This window comes from Drosophila simulans, chromosome X (assembly GCF_016746395.2).
Source record: "Drosophila simulans strain w501 chromosome X, Prin_Dsim_3.1, whole genome shotgun sequence".
Classification (NCBI taxonomy): Eukaryota; Metazoa; Arthropoda; class Insecta; order Diptera; family Drosophilidae; genus Drosophila; species Drosophila simulans.
Genome location: NC_052525.2, coordinates 2,035,242 through 2,047,416, shown reverse-complemented (window position 1 = coordinate 2,047,416; position 12,175 = coordinate 2,035,242). Strand labels below are relative to the sequence as shown.

Here is a 12,175-nt window from a genome sequence, read left to right as displayed (position 1 = left end):
AAGAAGAGAATACAGTCGATTTTTGGGCTGTCTTGCTAATTGTGTATTTCTTAAACTATAAACATATATATATACGACATTTCACTTAAGATTAAAGCTATGGTCACTCCACTAAGACCACGTAATTTTGCGCCGCCTCGGAGGGATGCATCATAGGTGTCTTTGCCTCCACATAGGTGGGCTTATGGACTACCTCGCTATTGTCCATTGAAATCCCAATGAGCATATCCACAGCACCCTTCATCCGCATCAGCTCGGCGGTGAGCCTCACCTCCTCCTGCATTGCAAGTGACAATCGTTGCAAGGCTTTCATCAGCTTCTGGCTGTAGGCCACCAATTGCTCCTCGAAGACATCCATGACCGTCCTGGCGGCCATCATCAGCGGGCGCATGAATCGCGTCTCGCCCAAGTGGTTGCAAATGAAGTCGATGAAACGGACATACACTGCCTCTTGACGACCCGTGAGGGCTTTTCCCAGTGATCCACGGTGCAGAAGGTCCGTGATGACAGCCACAACGAGCTCCGGCTGGTTTCCCATCTTCTGCGCATTCATCACGTCGTCCAAAGCCTTCTTGTGGTTAAACATGCGCAAGTGCACATCGTAGTATTTCAATCCGGGTCCCTTGACGCGGTCCTTGATCGTGTGATCAACCTCTTGGGTGTTGTTCGTGCGTTTTTTACTCGTGAAGTACTTTCGAGCGCTATCCGCACGAATCTTTTTTAAATGACTGGGCTTGCTGTCTACCATCATGCGACGAATGGAGACTAGGCCATCGACCATCCCAGCCACAACTGCCTGATCCCCGTTAGCGACGGCCAAGCTGACCACTGCATTGGGATAGGTCAACGTTTTCACTGTTTTGTAGGTGCTCACATCGTAGATTTTCACGTGCCTATCGAGCCCGCCTGAGAGCAATCTCCTGCCATCGGATCCCAGTCGCAGACAAGTTACTGTTTTGTGATGCTGCGACATCATGGTGAGCAGACGGCAGCCGCTGATTAGATCCCATACGCGCACCTGGCTGCCGCCGGCGCTGACGAATATAGAACCGTTCGGAAGGAACAACATGGACTCCACAGGAGCTCCGTGATCCAAGGTGCGCTGCACCGCCGTTTCCGCTCTCGTATCGTACAGATTGATCTTGCCATCGTAGCCGCCGGAGACGAACATATGCCCTGCCTGCGGATGCATGGCGCCAGCACGAACGTAGTCGGTGTGCGTGTCCTCGTACGTTTGCACCACCTTCTCGTTCGCCACGTCCCAGAGACGGACCGACTTGTCGTCTCCAAAACTGGCTAGCTGCAGCTTGTCCGCCGTAAAGAAGGTGCGGTGTACTGGTGCCGTGTGTCCCTTGAACAAACGCAAGATGTTGCGACTCGTGGTGTCGAATAGCTTGACATGGCCTTCCTCGTCGCCGGCGGCCAGGAGTCGACCATCCTGCCGGAAGTTGGCTCCGTATGCGGTCTTTTGGAATCGGGAAAGGTTATTTACCACAAGCATGGTCACCAGGTTGTAGATCTGAACGCGCACCGAACAGGTCACAACAAAGTTGTCAGGATCGGTTGGACTGAAGTCCAAATAATCGATGGTGTTGTGCTCCTTGAGTATTTCTGGTTCCTGTGGATTGCAGAAGTTAAACAGTGATCTGGTTTGTCGAGTCCTTACAACTCACCGCCAGTCGGTCCCAGTACACCGTATCCGGCGTTTCCACCTGGGACCGCTGTTGAAAACGCCTTGTGTTCAGTGGAAGAAAGGAGTTCTGCATCCTGTCTGTATGTTTCTACTACTAAAACTACCAAATCTCTTTCGCGCGCGCACGTGTTCCATTGGAAAAAGTGTGACCAGCGGAATGGAGCAGTGGTGGCGAACAAGATGGTTTTTAGCCAAATATGCGTGCACTCAAATACGGAGATGCTCATTGACCCAATAAATTTGCTTAAATATCTTAATCATTCTGCTTTCAACTATTTATGAAAGGCATATACTTAATAAATAATAAATTAAGTGTTTTCCATGTAAAGTTATATTGAATGTAGCAAAAAATAAATGAAAAATTTCAAAATGCCAGCTAATGCCTGCTTTTAATAGCCGTTTTCCCGACAGTTGGTTCTGACGTGGATTAGTCGGTTATCGTGGCAGGTGCCTCTGTTATTGTGCACACCAAACACATGTTTGCAAACAAACATATGCTCACCGTCGCCAAAAAAAGGGAAAACAATTCCGAGCTTGCGGACCGATCCGCCGGAGAACAGCGCTTTGGGGTGAACCAGATTGACAGCCCCTCGCACTGGGCACTGAAATAATAATAATAATAGAGGCTAGATCTCGTGTCCAGACCCCGGCTTAATTGAAATTTATTTGTTGTGATGCGACCGCCACTGGGGGTTCCATAGTCGCGTAGACAGGGTTCCAGCCTCCGCCATCTCGTCCTCTTCCTCCCCTTTACAAATCTTAATTAACCGGAGACATTGAGCATGTTCATATTAATTGGAGGCAATCAATGTGCCTGAGACCCTCGAATCAAACGGAACGGAAGCGAGATCCCCGAGGAAGCAGCAACCACATCCCCATTCAAATTCCACGTTCGGACTATACTCAAATTCCATGGAGGAGGAACGCAACGAGAAAAAGGTGCTCTGCGAGAAGATCATCAGGGACATCAATGCGGTGTTCCTCAAGGATCAGGATCTGTGAGTCGAGCATTTAGTTCTATTAGCAATGAAAGCAATCCTGAATTGTTGTTATCTCCACTAGCGCCTCCTTTGAAATTATACCCAAGGAAGCCAACTGCAACAAATCGCCGGTTGTGCATGTGGAGCACAATTTGGGCCTTGAATCGTGGTGTGCCCAGCATGTCTACGACCACGCCCATCGCACCCTCATCTCCCATCGCCGTCAAACCACGGCGCAACAGCTGCGGACGCTGCAGCAGCAGCAGCAGAGCGACTCCCTGGCCAAATATCTAAACGTGGCTCTGCTGATCAATCCGGATGTGACCACCTTCTGGCACATCCGCCGCCAGCTGGTGCAAAAGAATCGGCTAAGCATCAACAAGGAGCTGCAGTTCTCCGCACTCGTGCTCTCCATCAAACCGAAGTCCAACGAAGCATTCGCCTACCGCCGTTGGCTGTACTCATTTCAAAGTAAGTGGACGTCGGCAACTGGAGATCCCATTACATTCCATTATTTCCAGGTGCCGATGCTATTGACTGGCCCAATGAGATCGGGATATGCGAAAGGGCCGCCGATAGGTGCGCCAGCAACTACCACGCCTGGTCGCACCGCCAGTGGATCCTTCAGAACGGCCCCTGCCTGCTGCAATCGGAACTGCTACGCACGGAGAAGTTTATGCGGAAGCACATCAGTGACTACAGCTGCTACCACTACCGCCAAGTGCTCCTGAGTCGTGCCTATGAGCTCAGCTTTGCCCTTCCCAAGGATTCCGGAGCCAGTGGTTCGTCTCCGTTGGCCAGTCTGCAGCAACTACTGACCAGCTATGGTCTGGAATGTGAAGCCAACGCCGAGGATCTGCTGGGGGTCTTGCTGCCACATGTGAATCTGAGTTCCGTGAGCAAGCAAAGGCTAATATCATTTCTTTACTGCTGCAACGTGGCCGCCAACGACATGCGGCTGTGTGCAGAGCAGCGCTTGATGTACGGATCGCGGGATTGCTTCGAGCTGCATCGCCGTGCGGCCCTCAAGTTCATCGTGGAGCAGTGCGTGCGTCTGCAATTGGGCTTGCCCAGTGGCCAACTGTTACCAGCGGCGTCAGGCGATTTGCGTTCGCATTTGGGCAACTTTAACTTCGAAGATAATCCGTTCTTAAGTGCCGTGCGGCGCGAGGAGTCCACCCTGGGCGGTAAGCACCGGCGGTGGTGCAATCTTCACCTCAGCTTTGGATATCCAGCGGACTAGACAGCGCTACCTGATAAAGCTCAATCTACTCACTCCCGACGTTTCCGTTTGCCCATCCGTTCTGAATTGTGGCAAGTGTTAATTGCGAGGTATTTCCTACCTGATTATCGTCCCCAAAATACAGAAACTTTTGCAAGACAAATTGTTAAAAAGTAATATACTAGAAACGAAGACGATTCAAAACGGATTTGGAAACGGAAATGACTCTATTCTATATATTATAAATGTGCGATCCAAAGACAAAGTTCAACTACCCCGATATGACAACGGATCTCACTGGTCCGCCAATTGCATTTCGATATCTATTAGCGTTACCTGTTCGTTTCTGTTCTCAATCTGATCCGGGCACGATTTGTTAGCCCTTTGTTCAGAAGTACAACTTAACCGATTATCGCCATGCCATGCACGTGTTTGTTGTTAGCCAATTGCAGTTAGTTTTTAAATAAATCCAACTCATAGACGACGTCTTTTTATGCAGTTTGAAAGTCGAGCGGGACTGCTCGTTCAGTTCGAGGATATCGATTCGGTCGGTAATGGCCGTAATGAGCACTCAAAATGCATTGTATAGGGGTTTCTTTTGCGCAGAGCAGTTGTAATATGGGATGGTATCGTTTTGTGGCGGTGCAGCCACAGCCACAGCCACAGCCATGCCAACCCATCCCTTCCCCGAGTGAACTGGGGATTGTGGGGCAACGAGTACCGATTGCGCATGCCTGGGATGCGAGGTGGGATGTGCGAGATGCTGCCGAAGGCCCGAGATGACAACAATTTCAGCAGCGGACTCTGAATCGCCAGGCCGTAATCCCTACCAGCTTTTCAGTGTGTTTCTGGAGCAGTTCGCGTGCGGCGGTGTTTTGTGCAGTGTTGAGTGGCGAAAGTGCTGGCTTCTTTGAAGGCTTACAAACAATTTGTTCTCGACTCGTCGAAAAAAGTGCATTCCAGTCAACCGAGAATCCAAAAGTAATAAACAAAGTATATTATTCGTTTTTTTAGTTTGCTGAACGGGGTTCCGTTTGTGGATACATGTGTACACGCCAAGTGGATTTCAAGGGAGCATTGCATCGAGAGTGTGTGTGCGCTTTTCTGTGCCCGTCTTTGTTTGGTTTTAAAATATTCATATTCGTTTTCCATCCGCCCTCTTTGCATTTTTTATAACTCCCACCCACTTTTCCTGCCCCAAGGGGCGTGGGCCCAAAACTGCGCCTCCATCGCAGTTCACTTCATGGGTGTGTGGTGTTCGTGGGGGGTGGGGGTTAGTTTATGATGTTTATGAGTTGATTATGGGCTGCAAAGTACTGTGCCATTGTCTTCGGGACCTGTTCCCTCCGGGCATCCTCAGGATCTCGTCCTGTCCCGTCCCGTCCTGTCCTGGAAATATACCTCGGAATACCTGACCCTGGGGCACCTTCGGCTGCACATGTGTAGATAACTCAAAATGGACACACCTGATGATTTTGTGCCAGTGTGGGTGGGTGGGGTGTGTGTGCGAAGTTCCTACGGCCAAGGGAGCTACACTCGCGGCTGCACTAATAGCAGCGGCTAATAGGCACATTAGTGAGTTGCCAAGTAGTCCTACTAGTGGAAACAATCTAATTGGTGAGCATTAAGGTGCCACTTCCTTAGGACTTCGATCAGATTAGGATTAGCTAGCCTAGAAGCTTGTTATTCCCACCATCTATTCTTAGCCAAATCGTTTCCTTGCTTGCACACCTATTTTTGCGACCGCGAGTGCCTGTGAATGTGCCAGAATGTAGTGAGTGAGTAACGGTAACGGCAACGGAACGTACATGTGCGCATACGTAGGGCCCATGGCCCATATAAGTATGCAGTGCACGTACGGCCAGGCGGATGTGTGTGTGTGCGTGTGTGCGAGTAACGGTTTCCAGGTGCAGGTGACAACTCGATAAGCAGCCGATAGATGGCGCTGCCGTTCAGGTCCCGCAACTTTTTCATTTCCTGTTTCCACTTCACAGGCATTCCGCTGCAGCAGAACAATATTTGCGCTTTGATACAGGCATATACGCGGAATTGGGGGCGTGGCAGGTCGGCGGCGGACAATGAACCCGCCCACGCAGCAAGGACAATAATTGCAGACTGGATGGGAATGGGATGTCCGTGGAGCAGCAGCATGAGTTCGCCGTTTTGGAGCGATGGCAGTACTGGATTCGCAGTGGCCCCACAATCCACATAACTCGCACTACGGGCGCTAGGTTTCGATAAGTTGGCAACAATCGCCGGAAATGGGCAGTCTGCCGAATCTTCACGAGCTGGAGGAGGCGGAGCGCAAGCGGGAGAAGCGACGGGAGTACGAACTTCTGCTGGAGCAGCGGGCCCGGGACACCAGTCGCGAGCGGGAGCGCCTCTCCGCGTTCGCTCAGCAGCGCAAGGTGAGATCGCCTGAGTAGATCCCCCTTCCTGACGAGTTATGTATTCTTCTACTCCACTCAGCAATCGTCGTACAATGCTTACATAATGGCTGGTCTGGGGATTGGTGGCGGATCCTTGAGCCTCAATGCCACCGCAGGAACTGCAACAGGCAACGGAGAGCTGCTCGGTGGCAATGGGACAACTACCGGAAAGGGTCCGAATCAGGCAGTGGGCACAGCTTCTGGATTGGCCACCAGCTCAGGTGCTCCGGTGGCCAACAGTGGCTTTGCGATGCTGGGACTGGGCAAGAAGTATGCTCCACACTCACACCACCATCAGCATCAGCACCAGCATCAGCACCATCAGCACCGTCATTCGCTGACCACCAGGCACAGAGTGCTTCGAACCCGCAGTTCAGGAGGTGCCCAGAACGTCTGGGAAGAGCAGATGATGGAGGTGAGTGCCCAGGTGAACACATAAAAAGTCCGCCCCTGTGTGAAGAGCCTTTATATAATTCATGTCACTTGCTTTCTGGCGTGGTGACACCTGTCGCATATAAATAGAATCAGGGAGCTTATCTCTCTTTGTCCTGGACACTCAACTATCTTGTGGCGATGTGTGCACAAAAGGGGTGCCCTGTGGCCATTGGTGTGTCGTGGAATGGTGGGTGTTCGGACACGGATTTTCTTTCCCAGTTGAACAACAACTACTCCCCTACTCCGATGACTCCCCCTTTGCTATTGTTAAAGTGAAAGGTAGCTGGCTGCAACACCATTAGCCTGACAAATTCTTGGATTCCTGCTATATCCTAATACCCTTTTCTTGCATCTTTTCCAGCAGCACTTCACCACATACTCGCCGTCACCCATTTCGACGCGGTCGCATCGCATAAATCCGGTGTCCTCATACCAGGTGCAGGCTGCTCTGGCGGCCTCGCGTCGTCGGGAGTCCATAAACAGCTCCATTGGAGCCACCTCCATCCGGCGATTGATAACACTGAACAACAGGAATTGCCGGCATAAGGTGCCAGCCCATGTGCGTCAAAAAGTGTGGCGCCAGTTTAGCTGTTTAAGCTTGGCCCACGGACTGATGAACTGCGTTCTGCTGCCGGTGATGGCGCTCCAGGGCTCCAATGCGGTGTGGCACCATAGGGAGGAATGGTTGCCCCTCGGTCCGGAGGTTGGATCCCTTCTGCTGAGTGCTCTCTTCCTGGTCGCCGCTGGGATGAGCCTGCCCAGCATTCGACTGATGAAACGATATGGTTATGGGCCACTAATTGTGGCGAACTATATGACAGTGCTCCTATTTCTCCTGTCGCACCTGTACGCCTCCATTTACACCCTTCTACCTGCCTATTTGATGCTTGGCGTGACCTTGAGCGGATCCGCTGGCTCCAAAGCCGCATTGATTGTCCACTTTGGGGGGAAGTTGAGCTGCTCCTGCGAGTCCCAGCAGTCGCAGGCGGCGGTCGATGTCTTGCACGAGGAGCACAAGATGTTTTGCAATCGGGAACAGAAGGTGAGGCGTCTGGCCAGGTGGTTCAGGGTTTCCCAGGACCTGGGTCTCATCGGAGGAGCCCTTCTGGCATCCATTTTGCTGGCCTGCAGCGATGGAAACTTTACGGGAGATTGCTCCGGATTGGTTTACTATGGAAACGAGAGCTGGCCACCACAACTGAGGGATTTCTACAATAGGAACGAGCACGGCGACAGGATTTGTGGGGCAGACATGTGTCCACTCAGAGTGCAGTCCATCCTGGCGGCGGGGTGGGCCAATGGGAGCTCCATACCCAGTTCCATCTATGCTGGCTTCATCGAAAGTGAGCCTCGAGTGGCCGGGCAATCCCTGCTCTGGCTGTACGTTCTCTTCTCGATGGTATCATTGACCCTTTCGCTGCTGATAGTGGTGGACAAGGTGCAGGCCACTGGCTCATCGCGACCGGAGCGTTTGAGAGATGTGAGCATCACGGACACCCTACTGTTTGCCGGACCCCTGGCCTATTTTGTGGGCACGGAACAGGCGTATATGATGGGTGACTTCCTGAGGGCCTTCGTTACCTGCTCCCTGGGCATCGGAATGATTGCCGGCGCGTTGATTGGCATGGGTCTGATGCAGCTCATCGTCTCCTGTACCCTGAGCATGCTGCTAAGGCACGTCAAGAGGATCGTCGTGATTTGTGAGTAGCACCAGATGGACACAGGGTACTCGAAGTTACAACGCTCTTCTCTTTGCAGTGGCTGGTTTCTTCTTCCACTCCTGTCTACTGCTGGCGCTGTCCAGTTGGAAGCCCTCAAGTGACGACAGCGCCCTGTTCTACGTGATTGCCGCCTCGTGGGGTGCATGTAATGGGATGTGGGAGACGCTCCTGCTCTCGCTGGTCACCCTCAATCATGCCAGTCATGTAACGGAGGTGCAGGCGCATCTGCTGGCCCTTCGCTTCCTGGGACTGGGACTGACCTTCGCCGGTCACGGCTTCCTCTGCGAATCGATGAAGATCATTGCCCTGGTGGTGCTCCTCGTCATCAGTGTGCCGCCATATGCCACTCTGGAAATCCGATTGGAGGCGCAACGCAAGGCGACGCTCGTCAGCTTATGACGCAGCATCTTCAGCTAGTCCCGACGAATGCGACGGGATGTCGTGGCCCGGACGCACACCATGTGACATGTTCCGGATACGGATACAGACGCAGAACTGGATCCGGATCCGGGTCGGCGGCCAGATCTCCTCGAATCGCAGCCCGTCAGTATGGAACGAGAGACACAAGTCAAGCGACGCAAGCTACACTTCAAGCTCTGTGGACAGAAGTCGGTCGATTCGGAGCGGGATACAGTTTAAAGGAGGTTTTAACTGGAGGCAAAGCCGGCTATTGACCTCTGTCCGCGAGCCTAGAGGATAAGACTAGTTAATAGGTTTGATCTACACTCATGGGGGGTTCCCTTCTCAGTGGGTGCATTCTCAATTTATAGCATTTGCCAGTGCCAGTAATGTTGTTCCATGTCTATAACCTATCTATTAAATAGAGAAATAGAGAGAAAAGGAGAAAGAGAGAGAGCGAGAGCGAGGAAGAAAACGAGAAGAGGGGAGAAGAGCTTTATGAGCCACAATAAGCATCTAGCATGTAGAACGTTATATATGTACCAGTATATCCGATCTGAGATGATAATGATACGATATCAATTGCCGTATCTGTATACATGTATGTATTTCGCCAAAGGCTCCTCCAAAAAAGGTTTTTGTGTGTATTTCCTAATGTAAACTCCAAGGCGTAGGTGTATTCAATTGGAACTCCAGTTTGCAGTTTCCAAGCCGAAGAGATCCGATCCGGTCCAGAGTTAATGTATGTTATGTATGTGTTGTCGGTGTTATGTGCGTTATATAGGTTTCGAGACCCTCCACTTTTGCCTACCCGTAGGTGCATCCCGACTCAGATCCAGAACCAGATTCAGATAAAGCTAGCTGCAAACTGTTATGATAACAAGGTGAAATCCTAAGGTCTAAGGTCTAAAAGCAACAATGTTAACATTTTAAAAATTTTGAGAGTAACCATTTTGCGACCCTTGACGATTTCATACATCGGGCTAAGTATTACGAGTATGTTGCTAGCCATATACTACGAGTATATATACATATACATGTACACATAGACATAGGCATAGACGTACTATATATTTTTTCTTAGCGCTGGTTCCATCTGAATACTGAACAAAGCAGGTCGCAAACGAATTAAACCGGTGGGACGGGAAGCCAAGTACGATAAGATCGAGTTCTACGTGTATTGGATGTGTGTTGTATATTGTAGGTGTCCATCTCCAGATCCAATAAAGATTTCAAAACAAGTCTATTAGTGTATTGCTGATTCGGCTTGCTCTCCACTGGAGCAATTAAAACCGCCCTCGTCTTTGCTTAATTGCAAACAACTGGACTCATCTGGCGGCTAGTGGAGCTTTGCATTGGAGCTTTCACTCGAAAAGCTAAAGATCGCGTCCGAATAGTGGTCACACACTCGTATCATTTCCAGCGCATGTGTGTGTGCGGGCGGGCTTGTTAGCTTTATCAATTGGGGGGTACTTAGCTAAGTTACTTGCTTAGTTAGTGGCTTTCTGCGGCCCCTGAGAGACGCATACGGCTACCACAATGGATAAAGATACAGGGGATAAGGAGACCGCCACCGAGACCAGCGCCTCGGCAGCGGCTGGATGGAGCGACAAGCTGACGGATCTGGTCGCCTGGTTCGAGGCCAATCCCAATCTGCCCGAGAAGATCGGTAAGTGAGTCACTGGAATCGAATCCAAATGCGTTTCGCTCCGATTGATAACCAGTCAAGTGGCAGACGGAATTAATGGGCGCGCAATAACCTGTTGTGGTAACGATCCATTAACCTTGTAACCGAGCAGTGCCAAAGGTCAAGTGCATTAGGCACCTCCAGTGATAGCAAGGCACTTCCTCCTTGCTGAAGTTGGACTGACATGCACTTAGCTAGTGCCATATGCACACAGATACATTGATACTTCAGAATCTTTATATAGCTGCAATGTATCTTTTGTTGTGAATGCAGTAGCTTCTAGTTTATCAAAAATTCCAATTCTTCCCGATAGAACCCATAGTTATGCTACGATTCCTCAAGTGCACGGCTTTTGATGTGGAACGCACCAAGGCCCTGGTGGAGCTAAATTATAGTATGCGCAATAAGAGCCCACATCTGTTCATAGATCGCAACATGGAGGACGAGATGACCGCCAAGGGCCTGAGGGTTTCGTAAGTGCAGCAAAAGATTCAATGAGCAAGTATTAACATTTGCCCTTCACAGGGACCTTCTGGTATTACCCGGAGTCACTCCCCAGGGAAATAAGCTCATCTTTTTCCGCATGGCCGACCTGGATCCAAGTACGGTGTGTCTCGACCAGCATGTCCAATCCCCCCTTTCAATTATTGATCCACAATTGTGCTATTCTCACAGCGGAATTCTGTCGAGGAGACAAAAATCTTCGTCATGATGAGTGATGCGCGATTCACGAAGCCGGATGTGGAGAAAGAAACAGGAAGCGGAGCAGATTACGTACTAGACGAAGCGGACATCGCCGAGGGCGATGTTCAGATTGTGGACATTGGGGGCTACACCCTGCGCCACCTGGCCTACGTGTCCATATTCGTATTGCGTGTTTACATGAAGTTTCTGCAGGAAGCCTATCCCTCGCGACTCCAGGCCATGCACGTCATTAACTGCCCCACTTACCTGGACAAGCTCATCTCCATGATGTCGCCCTTTCTAAGGGAGGAAGTCCGCAACATGGTAGAACCTGAAAAGTAAGCATTCATTCTAAGCACTAGCTAAGCAAATCGCCTTGCAGATCCGGTACCACACAGAGGGTCTGGATAGCCTCTACAAGGAAGTGCCCAGGGACATGTTGCCGGACGAGTACGGCGGCAAGGCGGGAACTGTAGCGGAACTCAAGGCGAGAGGCATCCAGTCCATCAGGGACAACGCGTGAGTATTACCTTTAGATGGGGATGCCCATGTTAGCCACCGAATCTGTACTTCATAGGGCTTACCTCAGCGACGAGCGGTACTGGAAGGTGGCCGCTCAGAGCAAGAGTCGGTGGTCCTGGTTCTGATATCCTGATCATCCAACGTGATATATACATATTTTTAAATGTGATCAAGCAGCGCGTCTTGCCAAAGCGAAGATATCGATTAATTGGGGAAGTCCCAGAAACACTTACAGGTTCTAGAGCTCAGTGAAGCTGGCCCTCCATTATGAATTCTTATTTTCATATTTTATTATTTTTTTTTACCAATTTCTCTACTATCAAATAAGGGGCTATTGTCGATTGATTGACAGCAATGGGAACAATATACTTGACAAAGTAATAAATTATATTAATTACATTTT

At 50.5% G+C, this 12,175-nt stretch overlaps 4 protein-coding genes across 5 annotated transcripts; 3 read left to right on the top strand and 1 right to left on the bottom strand.

Moving 5' to 3' along the window:
* Positions 1–19: 19 nt before the first annotated feature.
* On the bottom strand, positions 20–1,871 carry LOC6724944 (U3 small nucleolar RNA-associated protein 15 homolog). Its single transcript, XM_002105945.4, has 2 exons — positions 1,674–1,871; positions 20–1,618 (listed from the first exon to the last, which is right to left on the bottom strand). The coding sequence occupies exons 1-2, from the start codon at positions 1,764–1,766 to the stop codon at positions 104–106; spliced, it is 1,608 nt and encodes a 535-aa protein (XP_002105981.1). The 5' UTR covers positions 1,767–1,871; the 3' UTR covers positions 20–103.
* A 233-nt stretch (positions 1,872–2,104) lies between these two features.
* On the top strand, positions 2,105–4,379 carry LOC6724943 (protein prenyltransferase alpha subunit repeat-containing protein 1). The gene is made up of 3 exons (XM_002105944.3): positions 2,105–2,691; positions 2,756–3,144; positions 3,195–4,379. The coding sequence occupies exons 1-3, from the start codon at positions 2,606–2,608 to the stop codon at positions 3,914–3,916; spliced, it is 1,197 nt and encodes a 398-aa protein (XP_002105980.1). The 5' UTR covers positions 2,105–2,605; the 3' UTR covers positions 3,917–4,379.
* A 333-nt stretch (positions 4,380–4,712) lies between these two features.
* On the top strand, positions 4,713–10,120 carry LOC6724942 (UNC93-like protein). Of its 2 annotated transcripts, none has more exons than XM_016173107.2 (5): positions 4,713–4,876; positions 5,890–6,303; positions 6,365–6,739; positions 7,121–8,459; positions 8,518–10,120. In XM_016173107.2, the coding sequence occupies exons 2-5, from the start codon at positions 6,157–6,159 to the stop codon at positions 8,877–8,879; spliced, it is 2,223 nt and encodes a 740-aa protein (XP_016037807.1). In that variant the 5' UTR covers positions 4,713–4,876; positions 5,890–6,156; the 3' UTR covers positions 8,880–10,120. The 2 variants fall into 2 exon arrangements, with proteins under 2 accessions (XP_016037807.1, XP_016037806.1); XM_016173106.2 differs by having other exon boundaries at positions 4,714–4,876; positions 7,124–8,459.
* Positions 10,121–10,346: 226 nt separating this feature from the next.
* On the top strand, positions 10,347–12,171 carry LOC6724941 (alpha-tocopherol transfer protein-like). The gene is made up of 6 exons (XM_002105942.4): positions 10,347–10,548; positions 10,880–11,039; positions 11,092–11,173; positions 11,242–11,574; positions 11,633–11,769; positions 11,828–12,171. The coding sequence occupies exons 1-6, from the start codon at positions 10,419–10,421 to the stop codon at positions 11,895–11,897; spliced, it is 912 nt and encodes a 303-aa protein (XP_002105978.1). The 5' UTR covers positions 10,347–10,418; the 3' UTR covers positions 11,898–12,171.
* The last annotated feature ends 4 nt before the right edge of the window (positions 12,172–12,175 follow it).